Source organism: Anas acuta, chromosome 1 (assembly GCF_963932015.1).
Source record: "Anas acuta chromosome 1, bAnaAcu1.1, whole genome shotgun sequence".
NCBI lineage: Eukaryota > Metazoa > Chordata > Aves > Anseriformes > Anatidae > Anas > Anas acuta.
In genome coordinates, this window is record NC_088979.1 from 192,668,844 (window position 1) to 192,688,947 (window position 20,104).

Genomic DNA, 20,104 nt, shown 5'->3' on the forward strand with positions numbered 1-20,104 from the left:
TACTATAAGCAGTAAGACAATTCTTATTTTATCTCATAACCTGAGTAGATTTTTGATCTATCAGGCAATTGGAAATTGCAGACTTAATCTCTTTCTCACTGGGTGCTCATTTTGGTGAAAATTTTTAGGCTTCACAACCAGTCATTGTAGGAGATGTGTAAATTATGTTTCATAGGCTAAGGCAAACCTATTCTAATCCCATTCCACTTTCAATGAAAGCATATATGCAACTATATTTATACTTATATTTATATACTTGGATTTAATAAAAGTAAATTTGCTGCAATATCAAAATATTAAAAAATACAAAATACACACAGAATCAAGATCAGATTCTCCATTGAATGTTTTTTCCTGTGAAGATTATTTTGAAAGTTGCGTGTGTAATCTTCTGCATGACAAAAGACCCTACATGGGAGATATGAGATATGAAGAACATCAGTATTTCCCTTTAGACCACTAAAGATTCTTTACTATTGAGGAGAACTTAAAACAAAACAACAAAAACAGCCAACCAACAGCAAAACAAAAAAAAACAGTGTGCAAGTAGCTATCACATATTAATGAATTGAAGTGTGTTTACAAACATAGTTACTGAATGTATATTCATCCTTTTGCTAGTATGAGTGAGTTAGAAAGGGAACTGAACTGCAAGTTCTACACCAGCACTCTGCAATAGAAGTATTTTTGATCTAGTCATAAAACTATATATCTTGTTACACCACAGTTATTTGTTTCCTTACTGACAATCTAGGAGCTCAGAAAAAAGCCTGTAAATACTTCAGAATTGGTGAATGCTATCTAGAGGCTAGATTTAATCCTCCACTTGCAAAGTTCCAGAGACATTATTTTTCTTTCCTAAATTTATTGGATTTAGATGAAAAGATTATTTTCAATACAAAATTCCATAACTGAATGTTTTCTTAGGTATTATATTGCATTCTAAAACACCATTATCTGTTTTTTATTTCTACTAGTCTTTGACATCAGTATACATTTCCATATATAACCTTTGCAGATTAAAATAGCAAAAAGAAAGTTTTGGAGAATGGGTAGCAGGATATTTCCATTTGAGGTTCTTTTTATGACTTCATAATTACAATGATGAGTATTTTCTATGTACTTCATAACCCTAAACTGTAAAACTTATGTAATAATACTTTCGTTTTTTGTAAAAAATCTCCGAACTCCCTAGAATTTCTGTATAATTCATTATACAGAAATAGTATAGTTTCTTCATTACTAACTCAAACAGCCACAGAAATGATGTTGGAGTTAATGCTCAGGGTGAGAAGCATCATCAGCACTTTGGTCCAGTATGCAACGCCTTTGGTTTGCAACACACAGAATGTGCCACCTTGGGATGTTGTTGAAGAAATCAGTTTTTATTTTGTGGCAATGTAGCTTGTTTTGATTTAGTTCTTACTTCCCACCCAACATGGAATACCAGGATAGCCAAAGAGTTAAACTACATCATCTGTCTAGACTTCCTCTTACAGGCAGCTCCAAAGGCTTTCACATATATATACACACTAATACTAGTATATAGAGTATAGTATATGGCATATACATGTAGTATACATGCTATACTAAAACCAAAACAAACCAAACCAAACCACAACAAAACAAACCAACTGCCCTTAACCAACCAAAAAAAAGTCTTTATTATAATATAATTTAAATACTTAATTTTTCAAATAGAGAAAATGTAAAATTATTACAGAATCAGAGAGTGGCTGAGGTTGGAAGGGACCTCTGCATGTCATCCAGCGCAAACCCCCTGCTCCAGCAGGAACACCTTGAGTGGGTTACGAAAGATCACGTCCTGGTGGCTTTTGAAGATCTCCGGGGAGGGAGAGTCCAAAGGCTGTCTGGACAACCTGCGCAAGAGCTTGGTCACCATCACAGGAAAACAGTGTTTCCTGATGTTCAGGCAGCACAGTTGGTATTTCTGTTTGTGCCCATTGCCTCCTGTCACTGGTCACCACTGAAAGGCCCTGGTGCCATCCTTTTTGTCCCCTCCCATCAGTTATTTCTACAAATAGAAGAGATCTTCCCCCACTTCCCCATTCGCCCCCCCCCCCCCCCCCCCCGCCCCCAAGTCTCTTCTTCTCCACACTGAACAGTCCAAACTCTCTCAGCCTTTCCTCATAGGGGAGGTACTCCAGTCCCTTCATCACCTTCATGGCCATTTGTTGGACTCTTTCTACTATGTCAATTTTTCTCTTGTATGTCCATGTTTCTATTTCTGGGGAGCCCAGAACTGGATACAGTGCTCCTGGTATGACCTCACCAGTGCTAAGAAGAAGGGAAGGATCAACTCCCTTGACCTGTTGGCTACACTCAGTACAATGCAACCCAAGACGCTGTTAAACTTCTTTGTGGATAGGGCATATGACATGTGTCCTTAAGTTACAGATCCTTGTTTCCAGTCAAATCAATGACTTCCTGAGCTACAGCAAGCTCTGTACATTCCCTACTGCTCCCCCCCCCCCCATTTTCATTTTAGGCTCCCTGCTCCTTTCAGCAGGTTCCTGGATTAGGCTGCAGATCTCCATCTCTTTGACAAGAGCCCTCTTCCATTTGGTTAGATCTCACAGTAATTGGAAATGTCTCTCCATTAGGAGGACCTCAGGGAGGAGTGATCTTCCTTCACTGCAGGAGAACTAACATGGACGGGGTACTGGGCATTACCCAGGTATTCCTCAGAAGAAGGAAGGTAATGTACACATTTGGAAGAAATCTAACAGTTACTGTCCATTACACTGCTACTCTACTACATGGAAAATACAGATGTAGCTGAATTAAATAAATGATTAGAATAGAATAGAATAGAATAGAATAGAATAGAATAGAATAGAATAGAATAGAATAGAATAGAATAGAATAGAATAGAATAGAATAGTTCTGTTGGAAGGGACCTTTAAAGATCATCTAGTCCAAATGGATGATGTTAACTGTAAATGTCTCTTAAGCCCTTTCATAGCTCACATGCTCTGGTACCTAAAGTGTTTTAGGTCAGTGTTGTGCTTCACATCAGGTTAAAAAAAACGATCATCTTAGAACATGACTCCTTAGAGAACAATTTGCATGACCTAAAAAATCTTTTCTGAATTCCTAATTCTTCATTGTCTGGTTTCTATACTTTCAGCTCTATTTTAGAACTTTTTTTTTTTTTTTTTTTTTTTTTTTTAAGCTAGGTGTTTTTCTCCCATTTCTACAAATGAACAAATACTTCCAGGAGAAATCAAGGAAAATACATTCTGAAATGACAAGCTTAGTTGTTGGCACTGGAAATGAAACATATTATAGGACCTGGGTATTAAGGAAACACCTTCCCGTCTACTTTGCACATGGACAATTGAATTGTCCAGTACTTTTGCTAATAAATAATTGTATAGAAAATCCTAAAGAAATCACGAAGTTCAGCTCATTACTAACAATATTAGAAACTCTAGTTAAGTACATGGCTCCTACAAGAGGCTTAACCTTCACATGGCATGTGGAAGTATTACATAACTTTGAAGTAAATGTGGCAGATGGAAAAAGAAAGAGAAATAAATACGGACTTAAAAAGCAGGAAAAAATGACCTGGCATAGAGTCTCATTGATTTTTTTTTTATTTTTTTACAATTTATATTTTATTAACGATGGCATCTTACTGAAAAAAAATAAAAAAGCAAGTTAGATTTTAAGAAATTGCACTGCATTTGACCTTTTCACTGTAACGTTGTGCTCTACTGATTATCTGTAATGATTCAAAAACAGTGGCAAATTTTGACTGCGTTCTTTGCTCTGTTTCAGGAATTTACATTAGCTGCATAAAAATGCTTTCTGTTTGCTTATGTTTTATTAAGTAAGTATTCCACATTGTTTTTTATGTCTGTCTAATGACAATGACCAATCTCTCTGCTATCTGCAAGCTTTACCAGCACTGATTTTATGTTTTCTACAGGATCATCATAAAAAATGTTACATGGGCAAAAGCTAAGAACTTCTCCTGGAGGAATCTCATTAAAAATATATTCCCTTACTGATTTCCTATTTAGAATTACATTAAAATATGAAACAGTTAACCAAGTAAGCCATAATAATTTTACTTCTTTCAATTTTTAAATAAGGAATGGTGTGTTACATGTAAAGCCTTACAAAACTCCATTTATATAAAAACAAATACATATTATAATCAAACTTTAATGTCATTAAAGAATTGAACATATAATTAATTGGAAATGATTTTCCAATTGGAAAATTAATCAATTAATTGGAAATTGATCTGCAAGATCATGTTAATGATCTTTTAAACCCTTTTATAAAGAAACTCAGATTACTTTTTATGGCAGCATAAAAGGGATTCCAGGTTCAACTATACTGCATGAGACAAGTTCCAAATTTGTGATTATATGTATATATCTATTTGAAATACCCTCAGTTTTTCTATGCATACCTCTTGTGAATAGGCAGACACAAATCATGTATCTTTGGCTGGATGGCTGATCAGCTCGTCAGCCAGATTCCTCTGTAATTAGTGGAACATGATGGACGTCTTCAGAGAACCAGCATCTTAAACAATGACTAAATAAAATTATATAAGTGATCCTCTTCAGTTACTTATTTTCCATCGCTTACTACAGGGGAAATTATTTTGAAAAATGTAGGCTAGAACTAACCTTTCTGCAGTTAACGTGCAATTCATCTGACCAAATGTAAGTAGAAATATAAATACAAAAAATTGGTACATGCGTTTTTAAAAACTTTAATACTCAACAGGAATGGATAGGCACTTTTAGGATATTCATTTCAGCTATTTTCAGATTCTTATACTATCTAAATGGCCCTATAGAGGTGTTTGTTCTCTTCCTCATACAGGGTGTCCTGCTGGCTGCCTGGCTCAGATGCAGAAGAATACTCCGTAGCCATCTACACAGGGTCCCTGATAACAATGGCTGTGGCCATATATGTTGTAAGACAAGTCTGGGAAGAAAGTCTGAAGCATGTAGAATGTAAAACTATTTCAGCTCATTTGGCTTTAAGAACCTGTGAAAATGTACATTTCACAACAACTTATTATGACTGTTTAAAAAGGACCATTCTGACTGGAACTGCATATTGCTGTTTTTTCTTTTAAAGAACAAGAAAAGAGCTTAATAAATGTGAGACTGTGGTGTACAGTGAACAAGTTACAAGATCAACCTCTTGCTTAATTAAGATTGACTTTAGTGGAAATAATTTTTATAACTGGTGGTCAAGAAGTGAATGTTAGCTGGATCAGATTACCTAGCTGTTCCAATTTTACAGCCATCCCCACAAACCACTGTAATTTCTTGGGAAGGATGAATAATGACATTGTGAGAATAATTTGCCATGTCTATAATCTCAGTGAAGTTTGACATCTGGCCTTATGTCCTTATTCTTTCTGTCTGCATAGATTTTTTTTGGAACTTCCACATATATATATGTACACACACACACATATTTGTATGGTGTAAACATTTAATACATGTACGGTATAAGACAAGATTATTTATCTTTCTGAGAAGTACTGTGGAATAAGTTAAAAATTATCAAGATAGTGACTATGTTTAATCAGAGACCCTCTCCTTCAGCAGTTTGTGCCCCCAGTCTTAAGAAATATGGACAATCATAAAATAATAAAAATGTATAGATGACAAGGGACAAGACAAGACAGAGTTCATCAAGTCCAACTTCATGCTCAAAGCAAAGCTAAGTTCAAACAGTGGGCTGACATTCAAGAATGAAAGCTTCTCACAATTACTGAAATGAAGGAAAATGTAACCAGAACGACAAGCAGAGGTGCAAATAAATATAGAGGCAGAAGAATAAGGTAAAACATGGAAAGAAGGGCTGAAATTGAAGAGATGACCGTTTTCTACACTGCCACATCTGTTGGTTCTCACTGGCCACAGATCAAAGCCCATGGACTTTTCCCCAGACTCTGCCTGGATCGTTCTAGGGCCTACCATTCGTGTAACTGTCCTTCATCTTGGATACACAGTAGAATTTATCTGCCAGTATCTGACCATCTTCTTTTAGTGATTCCTGATATTTATTATTGAGAACATTACATGCTAACATTACAGGCTTAAGAGCTATGCAAAAGAGCAGCTGACTGCACACTATGCAACTAGGATCACATTTACAAATTTTTTTCTTTCTACTTTTTTTTTCCACCGGTCATTCATTTTTTTTATTTTTTATTTTTTTCTTTAGAGAACATTAAGATATCTCCTAAGCTACTTCAGAGATACAGTAGTATTTTACTGGGCTAGAGAGGTACTACTTGGCCCTTGATACCTAAAATAATTAAATTTACTGAGAACAAATAATTTAGAATACAGAAATAATTTCACATGGATAGAAAGAAAAAAATATTGACTTGGTATTGACAAATATATTTATTTAAGGTATTAAATTATATGCATATACTACTATGAAATTTCTCATACGTCGTAAACCTTCCCTATGATGTTTACAGAACCCTGAAGGGGTTAATATATTATTACATTATTATTATTATATTATATTATTTTTACTCTTTCAGAAAAAAAGTATTATTATTATTATTATTACTATTGTATTCGTTATTTCTATTTTTGATATATTACCAACTTTCTGTTGCGGAACAAAACAACTCATTGTGGAAATGGAAATTAATTGATAAAATTAATTTATAGACCATTAAAATATTTTCTCATAAAAAGGTTTTGAATTTATGCTTTTTTCTTACATATAGCATATTTTTCTAATTATGGCTGGATCTTTAGAATTCTTCACTGGCTAGAACATATGAAATGCAATAAAAATTACTTACATTAGATAAAAAAATCTAAAATGCCTATTAAATATAATTTACCTATAACTGAAACATTAAAAATAGGGTGATCTTATGAATGTGAACGAAGAAAGCTTATCTTCTTTTATCTCATGGTAATAAAAGGTACAAAATAAATAAAAGTCAAGATTTTTCTCATTTACTAAATGGGAAAACTACACAGCATGTTTCTTATACACTGAAATACTGTTCTGAGTTATGACAAATATGGCTTTGGAAAGTAATTTGTTTTCTTTAGAAATATGTTTTGACACACTTGGGAGTCAACTTTGAGAGTTTGTGTCTGACAGCTTTGGCTTCCATGTCTTTGTTATATTGTAATCTGAAGGTGACACAGCAAAGGGGTATGTATCCTGGTGTTGTTTTTGATTGTGGTTGAATTATGAGTCACCCAAAGGCTTTCTGAGAAGGGCAATGTTGTATTTAATAAATGTATGCTCTTGACTTGTAAAAAATAAAGAAGTTGAGCAGTACTCATAGAGGGCAAATGTAGCCATGTTAAAGCCTTTCAATTACATAAAATAAAATAGCTTAAAGAATTGCACAGGGAAAAGAAACATCTCATCTAGAAGACTAATTTGTTTCTGCAATTTCACTTGATGACAGGCAAATTGTAGAAGCCAAGAGAGTTTTGTGGCTTATGTAAATTGTTTAGGTAGTGCCTGAAAATCACACCTTCCCATCTTCCCAGTGCTGTGTCTCATGTCTGTAGCACAATAGATAATGTACTCACTTGTTTCATAGTGTATTAGCTTACTTTATTACTATAAAATACAATGTCTACACAATGTACTTTGACAACAGATTTAGAAACCCAACAAATGTCATTTAATAGGACATTACATTATACTGAACCGACAGAAACATTGTTCAACACATTTAGACTAAATTTTAGACATGCTTCAGTACACAAGCATATGTTGTATGGTAGTATTTAGAGTCAAGCTCTGTAGTTTTTCCTCCTTAGACTGAGATCTCCCAGATCTTCTCTGAAGAAGTCTAGGATCACTCAGAGCCTAGACTATGGGCAATTAGGAAAAACAAGTTTCTTCATGCACCAGAATTTCAGTTGATTCTCCCATGTACCATGCTTAGGAGGGATCTAACTACAAAAGATGCCATTTTTCAACAAGACACATACAAACTGGTTAGTTTTCTTATAATACTGCTTGCAAGAACAGAAGAAAATCTTCTCTGGCATGGCCAGATTCCAGTGTAGTCAAGCCAAAACCTCTGTTTCTCTCAAACAATTTGTTTTTCAATTCATATTTATTTATTCACTAATATCAGTAAGACTGAAATCAGTTTGCAATGCTGCCAATAGAGCTCTTGTGTTCTACCAGTAAAGTAGGCTGCAGCTACCAGACACAAATGTGCTCTGTGGTCCCCAGCAGACAGAAGTAGTTGCCTGTTCTGAAGGCAGAGTTCCTGAAGCTCTGCTCAAAGCCAAGATGCATGGCAAGTCTCCATGTAGACCTGATGATGATGTGTGACCTAATGATGGTGATGTGTATTGTAGCTGTGGGCATCTTGTGCATAAGGACTTCATGGCAAAATAGCCATTGGAGCAATGGTAGTTTGCTCTTTATGGAATGCCATGATGAGAATCTATGTCTATAAAGTATTCTTTTTGCTATGAGATTCTCTTAAGGGACCTATTACTCCTCTCAGTGTGCAGACTAACCTCTGTTAATGTCAACAAGAGTTAGGCACACACATCCCTAGGATAACTGTCCCCATAAGTTTTAATGGAAGCACTGTTCAAATTTAGTACAGACCATATAAGCCTACATTAGAAAACAGTACAACTGATAATAAAAGTACTTCTGAAACAAAATGCTTACTAATAGTCATTAAAAACCTCCTGTGCAATATATGCCAGAAAGATTTATCTAATGGTTTGCAAAATTATCCACAAATGTACCACACAGTGCACACACATTAATAAGAAAGAAGCAACAAAACTATAACACTACGACTTTGAAATGCATTTCAATGCAATTAATATTATTTCCATTAATACAGTGTAATAGTTACTAACTGTTATTGATACCTTTTTTTTTTTATCTCCCAGAAATATGTAAGCAAATGCACAGTTTCACTGCTAATCAAAACTATACAAGAAAATATGTTGAAGTCTCGTTAGAGCAAATTTGATGGTAGCTGTTCTCTATCCATGACTCCCTCTGTTCAGATTTATCTTTCTCTGTGCTACTGAGATGTTACCATTTCTCTCACTAACAAGATTTAGTTTTATTTCCTTCATAAACTAGGCTCTATGTAACTATTTTTAGTTTACCTGCTATAACATGTAAAATATTTATTAAACCAGATTGAATACTAGATAATTGCATCAAGATGCTTAAAAATATTTCAAGCTATCCCAAAGTATAAAAAAATCTTGATGTGTAGGACAAAAAGTATGTAAATAATCTGTTGGTTATTAAGAGAGTACATGTTCTTACAGATAAAAATATGATACTCTGTAAGATGAGACATGCCTTGTAAAAACAAAGCTGGAAGTGAAAGCAATGTTCCCATGTCATGTTATGTTAATATAACAGCAGTATTTCTTGAATGGTAACAGTATTTTCTAAAGGTCTTTCAAAAACGTTAGTTCTGAAATTAACATAGAAAAGAAAAATGCTCCTCTCACAGGGCTGTAATGAAATTACTTTGCACAAAATTTCAATTTCTATGTAGGGAAGGTTGGAAGGGACAAGTGGCCAAAGCTGGGGGGAAAGAAGAGCAATATGACATCTAATAGCAAAGTCAATGAAGTGGACAATGTAACATGACTCATCATGTTTTTGATCATAAAGTATTTGACATTGCTAGCTAAGAACAGCAATAAAAATGAGCAAAGAAATGAATCAACTCCAAACCCAACAAGAGAAGGATACTTTTACAGAGTACTCATGCTGAGGAAACTGTTGAATTTATGATGTCATATGAAAGAATATAATTGTGAAATGGAAAGAAAAAACATCAGCCATGAACCTTTGTTTTCCATCAGTTTTAAAGACAAAGTATCCAGGAACAGCAGAGCATCTTGCAGAGGGATTGCAAGGTAAAATGGGGTGATGAATTAAAAGCAGAAAATTAAAATAGGATATTTTAGCAACATGTTGTATAGAAGTTTACATCACCGGCTTCTAGTTGCCAGTGATGCATGTGGTTAACTTCTAGATTCACATGCGTCAGTTTGAATGGTTAAGATGTTCACTTCTGGGTTCACATGCACAGGATCTGCAGGATCAAACTTCCCTTAAACTCACAAACAAGAGATACATGTGCCATTTTAGAACACAGCACGACCAAAAATGCAGATATTATCAAATGGATCTCAGTCTCTCTAAACTTCAAAACTCTCTTAAAAAACAGGAGAATAGGGATCAGGAGCAAATGTACAGTTGGAGTAACAGTCTGGAGAGGGAAGAAGCAGGAGTGCTGTAAGACATTGTATCTCACAATATCTCTGGTCAGAGGCAAAGAAAGAACCATAACTTCATGAACAGACGAAGTATGAATAGACTGCTATTAATGCAAATATAGTATTCCTGCAAAGCAACAAAACCAAGACTGGGTTGCTTTAGGGAGAAACTGAAGGGAAAAATGCAACCAATGACTCAGGAATCTAAAAGAGAAGAACTAATAGGATAATAGAAAATATCTGTAAGTCCCCAAACAAACAGCTACACCATTACTCTAATAATTTAATCTCTTCAAGCCCTCAGTACTGTTCAATAGAATGTCTTTATCTGGGGATGAGCAAGCCATGAGATACAGGTCTCATGTTTGCACCAGTCACTCTCCTAACATTTTGAATGAAGAATTGCAAGAACAGATTCAAAGCTCTACAGACCTCAGTGGTAGATTGAGATCTTGGAATGAGGAGAAATATCTGGACAGACTAGTGTTAGCAGGGAGATAGTGATGTCTGTGCAGCTTTATCTTGTGAAGTACTTCCAAGAGAGAGAAGAGATCATGAGCTTTCCTGACCAGTCATCTTATAGAAAGCATGAACAAAAACCAACCAACCAACCAAAAAAAAAAGAAAACAAAAAACAACCAACCAAACAAGCAAACAAAACCAAAACCAAAACTAAAACCAAACAACTTTAATTTCTATGATAGAGAGGTAAATTTGAGGATTGATCCAGAGAAAGGGCATTCAGGATTTAATATTTCTTCCATTGAAGTCTCAAATTTCTGGTTGTTTTGAGAATTGCTGATGCTGCATGTGATGGACTGGTATCTGCTATCAATCTGTAGGAATTATAAGCTTCTACAAGGATTTGTACAAAATCTGAGAAAGACACCTGGTCATTCTTTCATTCTCACAGTTTACATCTGCATAATAAAACCTTGCCTCCTCATTTTGATTGTTTGTACATCATGTGTGGCCTATGCTATCTCCCTTATCCTGTCAAGGTGAAACTGGCTGCTGGTTTATTCCAGTCCTGTGCCAGGACTGGACTAACTATGAAGCAGGACAGTACATCAGTACTCTGGCTGCATTTCATATTAATCACCTCAATTTCTCAGAGCCTATTTGGATTCACCCATTAAAAAGTAGCTGCCTGATGTAGGAACTTTGCCAGACTTGTACTCGGTGCATTTTGTTCTAATATTTCACTCCTGGTGCTTGTTCAGGAGTTGCCATAGCTTCAAGCATTAGTCCTGGGTTGTCTTCCAATTTCCTTAACAACAGCATCTCAGACACAGTCTTGATAGTTCTCCTTTTGATTGTGTCAGTTTGTTTTTAGATAAAAACAATTTTTGGACTGGTCTGCTATCTGTAGATTCATATATTTCAAAGCTATCTTCAAAAGAGATAGTATATGTCAGATATTTGCATAGCTCATTTAGTTCAACATGCAAAAACCAATTTTTTATATCCTAACTAGTGAATAGTATGCACTATATAAATTTGTTACATATTGCTTCAACAATCATACTGCCTAGTTTTTTTTTTTTTTTCTTGAGTAGTTCTGAAGTAATGCAGAGTTTCTGCTCTATATAGAAAGACTAATATTTCAGTCTTTAAGTACTTCAGTGGTCAAGCAACGGAACAGGCTTCCTAGAGAGGTAGAGGCCCCATGCCTGTCAGTATTCAAGAGGTATTGGGATAATGCCCTCAATAATATGCTTTAACTTGTGGTTAGCTCTGAAGTGGTCAAATAGTTGGATTTGATTATCTTCTCAGGTCCCTTCCAAGTGACCTATTCTATTCTATTCTATTCTATTCTATTCTATTCTATTCTATTCTATTCTATTCTATTCTATTCTATTCTATTCTATTCTATTCGAAAGCTCTTCCACACTATTTCAGCAGCCTGTTCTTAATGCAGACTGCTGCGGAAATTGTGTATTAACTGCGAAGTCTGAAACAAAGCTGGAAAGTGGCAAATCTGTTTGGGTAGCAAAATGCTTTCATATATTTTTCTCTTTTTCTTCCCATTCTTCTCTACTTTTTATTTTTTTAATTAGGCATTTTTTCCCAACATCTTTTCCTGTCCTTCCTTATCTTTTTTCCTAGTATGAACACTTATTTCAGCTTATAGTAATCAATGAAAACTATATGGCTGATCAGCAAAAACAGATGCAAAGAAACTGAAGCAAACAGCACATGTATTTAACATAGAATCTAACTAATAAACGGAAAGAATGTAAGCTCTCTAGCCATAGAGTATCATAGCCTTCACTTAAACAAATATTGTTCTTAGACATACTATGTATCATTTCCCTTATTTATCTACCTACCTATCTATCTGTTTATTTATTTTTAATGAACAGTTATATTACTAGTTCTGCCTTAGAAATTGTAAAATGAGTACAATAACAACTTGGTGGGACTTTCTGCAGTGGGTCAAACACTAGACTATATCACATGACAGCTCTCTGCTTACTGATAGTTCAGATAGTCACTTTTGTGACCTTTTCACATTTGAGTACAGCCATCCCTCCATCTTTTTTAAACATGCAGACCTTTCTTTTCTTGTATGTGCAGATTGTTGACCTCCTAAGCTTGAGGGAAAAAGGCTTTTTAAATTTTGTACTATGCATATGGGTCAACATTCTTTACTGTATGAGATTTATTTTTTTCCAGTAGCAAGAATATAACTCAGCCAGTGTTGATCTGTTTTGTGTCTGCAATGTAGATAAGATGGCTGGATGACAGAGAAATTAAGTCATTTACAAAAATGGATTTGCCACATCAAACTATACATTCAGGCCGTATTCATATCAGAGACAGAACACATTACAAGGCAATGCACAATGTTATGCAAAACACAGTCTCCCTCTTCCACAAGCAGGAACACTTCTTTGGCATTAATTTTAAAAATGAGATGCTAAAGACATGATGCATAGGATAATGATAGAAAGGGATAGTATTATTCAATTGTCGTTACACATTAAAGGGAAAAAAAAATGGACACATGAGTAATGAGGATGTATACCTTGCTTCACCAGTGTCACCTATTAAGTATTTTAGAATCATAGCAGGTTTCTCCAAGTACTAGATTTTTATTTTTTATTTTTTATTTTGTATTCAGATTATCTCACATGACCAAACCACATAATCTGTTTCTTATTCAATTTATGTGGGGTAGACATTGACATGTGATCTAGTCATCCTGTTTCCCTTATAGTCAGTTAAACAGAATATCTGCTTTGAGGACACAGCTGACTTATGTGAAATTTCTATACTGAAACAACATGAATTACCCTAAAAGGCCTATTTCTATCCAGTGACTATAAAAGATGTGATGACTAGCATAGACACAATTACCTACATTATACATGTAGATGTATATTTTGATTCTGTGATTCTGTGATATTTGGTCACATTAATTCATCCCCTTTTCTTAAGTATTTGTGACAAGCTGTTATCCTAAAACAGTTCTCCTATGACTTAGTGATCTTTGTAGATCACTCTGTACATTTTCAGTTTTCTTTCGAATCACTCAAACTAACAAGCCTCTGCTTTTTCGTTAAGGAGACTATTTCTGAGTCTAACAATCTGAAATATATGAGAGATATTCCTTATTTCTGATGTACAGTAATTTAGTATGGTAAATTTAAACTTTATTTTGTTCTGTGTTATCCCATTAAGTTTCATTATTCTGTAATGCTTTCAATCAGTTCCTCTAGTCGTAGTGAACAAAACGTATGATGTTTTCACCACATTCTTTAAAAAACAACAACAAACTAAGCAATGTTCAGTCCAACAACAGAGGGTTAGGACTCAGGAACACGTTACTTCATTTGGGCCTTGTATTTTGTGTCAGCTGAGATACTGTAACTATCTGTACCTCTGTTTTTTGCCTGATGGTGAAAGGCAAGATTGTGTAAATTTACTCATTTATTTATTTATGACATTTGAGCTCAGAGCAGTATCTCTTATCTGCAAGTGATGTTTAGAAAATCACCACAGATTAGTTATTGTACCAGAAATTGTTAAACCAGCATGCTCATCCACTTATTTTGATCACAAGTTTGTGCTTTAAGAAGACATTAAGAAATTCTCTTGAAAAAGAGGAATTACAATCATGGGCATATGTTGCTGCTTCAGTTTATTTTATTTATTTATTTATTTATTTATTTTTTGCTACTGTCCAGCACTGTTTGCTGAAATATCTATTTTGCTGTCTATTATCACCCAGGCTTGTTCAGCATACTCGATTTCACACTCCACTTCTCTCTGAAGATTGGTGTTCTGAATTGTTTTCCTCTTAGCATTTTTCAAAATAAAATCCCATCTATTGAGGTAACATTAACCCTTTATTCACTTTATTGCTAAATGATTCTCACTAATTTGTCAACAACATCAGAAGAAAAAATGCAGCTTACTCCATTTTTCTAGATTCTTAATTTATGTAAAATAAAACCTGATTTAATACCAACTACTATAACACCTCTACAACAATTAACTTTCTCCTAGTTTATATACTAATATGACACCAATTGGTTTAATTACAAAGAAATATCAGATACTGTCTCCTATAAATCATTCTTTTACATATAGCTATAAAAATACTTTATTAACTATGTGAAGCTACAGATATTTTGTTACTTTATGTTTATATTACCAGATTGTTATATGTTTTTTTAATGACAAACATTTGGCATATGCAGACACTAAAGGTTAACTTTCCAAAAGGTATTCTTCAGAAGGAAAGTAATAAGTATTTCTGTATAGAAACATTCTTTTTTTTTTTTTCTTTTTTCCTTTTGAAGCATGAAGTAACATACATTCAGTGACATGAATGCCTTTAGAAGAATGAAGTTCTTTAATCAAAGAAATTTCATCTTATCATTTCATATAATTGCAAATTGTGATAGATGCTCATCACAAAGAAAATTTGTTTGCCTTGAATGTTGAAAGCTATGAAATTACTTATCACTGTCAAGGTGTTAAGACTTCTGACATTATTGCTTTCTTACAGATAAGTCTTGACTTTGCCCCTCCAGAAATGTGTATTAATGCTTACTGCACCAGGTTATTCAAAAAAAAAAAAAATGTTGCTAGAAGATATTTCATTTTTAAAGCAGAGAAAAATATACCACAATCTTTGTTTTCCAGAAAGAAACAAAACAACTGCTGTACAATACTTTTACAATGAAGGAAAAAGACACAAAATAGCTTATTGAGACCAGTAATCTTGTAAAGGGCTAAAAGATTGCTCTGATTTTGTCTACCTTAATTATGCAATATATAAAATTACTTCTAAAGCTTGCAGCACTGGGTTGGGACAATAAGAGCTTGCTGCAGACATCATACAAAATATTGAGGGGTGAAAGACCCTGAAATGCTCTAGTTTTACCCTTATACAGAGAAGGGAACGTTGACACTCAAAACACAAACAGGCATGTACACAACCATTACATTTTGCCTAGGATACTTAATTGCAGACATGCTTTTCCAGAACCAATGGTGTTACCTCCAACAACATGGAAATTAATTTCCAATCTAGCACACAAGGATGTAGTGAATATATGGATGTCTTATGGTTTAGAACCTTTTACAAACATTTTTGCAATTGTACAGACTTTCCAAACTTACCTCCTCTATGGATAATCAAAGAAGTTTCACTTCCAACAGGACATTCTTTAAGTATATCCACTACTTCTGCATGGCTCAGGTTCTGTACATTCTGCTGGTTGATCTCAACAATGAGGTCACCTTCACACAAACCAGGACATCCCTGAACGTCTAGAATTTGCTTCACCCTCTGTCCTGTAGGACTGTCTGCTATAGTGAAGCCAAAGCCCTGGGCCCCTTTCACAATGGTTAAGGTCATGAGTTCAGCTTGGGTGGCCCCAGAAGAAGCCATTGATACATTATCATCATGGGCAGGTGGTGGGAATGTGCTATCAAGCTGACTATCTGCTGGAATGGAGTGCAAGGAGTGTGGTGGTCGATCTGTTACGTCTGGAACAGACTGAGAAGTCCTAGAAATGTATTCCAAATAAGTTTCATAGTTATGTCTTCCATTTACCACTACCGGAGGCCTCTCCATTACTGCAAGGGGTGGCACCATGCTGTTGGCAGGATCTTCAGGATCAAAGGGCAAAGGGTATCCACGACATAGCACCAAGTTGACACTCTGACCAATAGGAACAGACTGGAAGAGTTTGACTACATCTGCGTGAGTATGTCCAAGGACACAAACTTCATTAATATAGACAATGACATCACCTAGAAAGAGAAGAAAACATAGTGACAACATGAGACAACTTCAGTCACTGTATGCAGTGCATTTTTTTTTTTAATCAGATAGAACTCTACTAAAAATAAAATAAATTAGATCACCATGCTGACTTAAATAGAGGAGACAACAAAATAAAAATTTGTCTGCCAAACAATGTAATACAGGTAAACAATGACAGTTCTATTTATTTTCTGTGGAAGTTCACATGGAGAATTAAGTCAGATCCAGCAATATAACTTTTCTGAACATATCTTCCCTATTTTTTCAGATCCTTGCAGTGCAGTCCACATTTTTGTGTAGTACATGTTATCTTTTCATAAGATAAAACGAAAGTTTATTTGGAGGGCTTGTTACCAAAAAAATGTCACTGTTTGGTGAAAAATAAAATAAAATAAAAAAAAAAAAAAACAGGAAGAAAATAGTAAGTTCTTATAGACTTAAGTATCGATGAACAGGGATGAAAGATTGTACTAACATGATGCTTTTTGCACTGAACATGATATTGACAGTTTCCTATTAAATGTTATTACTTGCTATCAGACATTCATGACTACTACAGTAATTTTCTATTCTAGGCATGAACTGAACTGCATCTTCCATATTTTAGAGATGTTTGGTGGTATTTTGTTGTAGTCATGACGGTTTAAGGACAGTGACAGGACAAATTTTGTAGGTATGTATAATACCTTTTTATTAGACAAACTGTTATAGTTGGAGTAATCTATTACAAGTGCCTGAAAGACAGCTTAATGTCTCCAACTAAACCAGTTGGTCAAATAAAAATAAAGATGCTACCTCTGCTTCCAAATCTTGTTGCTGATATTGTACAGAACTACCAGGCAGAGCATGCATGAAAGCAAAATGCTTCAAATCAACAGACTGCTTGTGAGTCTTCATGTTACTCATGCACTAAACGTATTCTGTTACTGAAAAGAACAGAAAAAAATTCAAGTTCCTTCTTGTTATTAGATGGACCTTTATATTCATAGACATAAATATTTTTTAGGGTAATGTTAAAGTGCATATTAAAATAAAAATGAGTAATTGATGCAAATTATTTTCAAAATAGCTTTATGACCCCACAGTTTGTTTTCACATTAATAAAATATTTACATTTTTCTAACAAAAAAAGAGGGAAGTTTGGTTAGAGAAGTCTGCAAGTTAAACTATTTTTCTAAGTGAGGATAATCTCCTTATCCTACCATTAATTAGGAAGAAAAAATAATTTATAGAAACAACACAGTGAGGTGTCTACAAGGTACACTGTTCAATAATTGACTTATCACAACATAATGTTTTTTAACGGTATTTCAAAATTCAGTAATAAAATGAGAATGATTTAGGGAGGAGGTGGTTTTGTGTGGAATTGCTTCAAGTGTATTTATGAAATTATGTCTTTCAAGTACTTCAATCAAAAGATCTAATCAAGCAAACTGATGAAAAAAAAGAGCGTCATCAAGATGCCAGTGCAGGAAAAGGCAAAGGCTGTTTCTATGTGAAAATGAAATGGTCAATTCCCACACGATCAGACGATCTAACAGCCTGACAGTAATTAATTGCATATGCACAAATTGTGATTCATAGAAAGATTTCTTCAGAGGGTGTCTAGGGAAAAATGCTAACAGGATTTGTTTAAATGTTTATGAATATTATTCACAAAAACATTAGGAGCTGCAAATACCATTTTAAATGTGTCATAAATATATGTCAAACTATAAGCAAAAGCAATAAGTTCATTTCATAGGTAGTGCTCCAATGCTTCTGTCTCAAGCAACTGATGCTATAAAAACAATTTTTGAAAGTTGAGATTTAAAAGAGAGAAGAAATTCACTGTACTAAATTATAATGGTAACAACTGCAATTCATTGTGATGTGATCATGCCCTGCTATAGAAAGATCTTACCTGCATTCTCATCCCTGGGTTCCGCATTAGCAGTGGGGCTGACATTGCTCATAATAGGACAGATACGGCTGAACTGAGACCTCTTCAATACATGCTCCTATTTCAGTAGCTTATGCCTTAACAGTACCCTTGCAACTTTCTAATCCATGCTGTCTTTATTTCCCTGAGTGTTGGCAATGCAGATATGTGGTGGGAGGAGAGCAATCTGTTTGTTCATCCTCTCTTGCAATAGTTAAGCAGAGTGTGAAAGGATTAATGCATTTATTGTGTAGGGCAAGGATAACATTGTTGGCTTTCACCCCTCCACTTTATGCCTTGGTACAGCATTATTTGTGTTCTAAAACTTAAACCAGTATGTTTTTAATAAATCAGGAAAACAGAAAACTAATTGATGTTACAATCATTGTGACATAATGATCCTGAAGGTTCCTTCTAACCTTAATGATTCTATGATTCTATGATTACAACAGCTGTAATAGAGAAAAAAAATGAACTAGTACACAAACAGCATATTCAGAAAATATATAGGCCAAGTAGCCCTTTCCCCATCACTGAACAGGCAAAAATAAGCATTAGAAGGTCTTGGGTAAGAACTACTTCGAATAATGAACCAGTATTATCCTTCATGAGACAGCAGAAAATACTTCAGCATTTTCTATATCAACATTTTAAAAGACATTTTTTGCTTGCTGAGGTTTAATGTGAATAGGATACCTAGGCACACTCTGAAGCTGTAACTCATAGTTGAACTGTATGAGACCCATAATACTACAGTGTCATATAGAGAACATATGGGTGAAGGTTAAGAGGGATGAAGAGAAAGGCATGAGTTACTAAGTTCAAGTCAATGAAGAAGTTGAAATGGTGTTAAATGGGGGAGAAGCTGTGTTTCAGATCATGAGACAAGAAGGAATAAAAGGGGTTAATTTCAGAAATTGTTCAAATATATCTCTGGACTGTAGGAGTTTTTCCATGTCTAACTCTGTTTTCAGGCTGAGAATTTCTTATTACTGACAGAGAGAGAAGTACCCAGAATTTGGTAGGAAGAGAGAGATAAGTTAAGAGCATTACAGAGCCAGAGCCATGCTAATGTGAAGTTCAAAACTTCTCTACTTTTGGAAAGCTTCCTGAAAGGTTTCTGTAGCATTTTTTCTGCCTGTTACCTTCTGCTGCTTCTAATAATAATGGGTGCATATGGACAAGCATAATAGCTATCCCCTTTATAATTTTTGACTGACTTTTTAAGCAAGACATAGTCTGCCTCCAGAAATCACAGTTTCACAGTGAGTGGGTCTCTTTGAACTTATGCGGAATATTTATATTAAGCATCAAACTTTGTTTGGCTTTTTGAATTGAATCTACTAAAGTGACCAGAGCTTGTTTACAGAATCACTGAATGGTTGAAACTGGAAGGAACCTCTGCAGGTTATCTGGTCCACCTCCCCCTGCTATAGGGAGTTTGGGGATAGTTATAGGGATAGCAGTTTGCCCAGAAAAAAGTCCAGGTGGCTTTAGACCTCCAAAATGGGAGACTCCACTACCTCTCCGGGCAACCTGTGCTAGTGCTACATTAACCACAGAGTAAAGAAGTGCTTTCTGATGTTCAGAGGGAACCTCCTGTTGCACTTT

At 34.8% G+C, this 20,104-nt stretch overlaps 1 protein-coding gene across 16 annotated transcripts in view; it reads right to left on the reverse strand.

The window, feature by feature from the left end:
• MAGI2 (membrane associated guanylate kinase, WW and PDZ domain containing 2) overlaps positions 1 to 20,104 on the reverse strand; it is a 758,260-nt gene that overhangs the window by 105,195 nt on the left and 632,961 nt on the right. For 15 of the 16 annotated variants that reach the window (XM_068669894.1, XM_068669893.1, XM_068669891.1 and 12 more), the window contains one exon: positions 15,924 to 16,559. The exons of the other annotated variant lie outside the window; for it this stretch is intronic. In XM_068669894.1, coding sequence (XP_068525995.1) covers positions 15,924 to 16,559 — 636 coding nt within the window. The remainder of the gene's footprint in view (positions 1 to 15,923; positions 16,560 to 20,104) is intronic. 16 annotated transcript variants of the gene reach the window in all.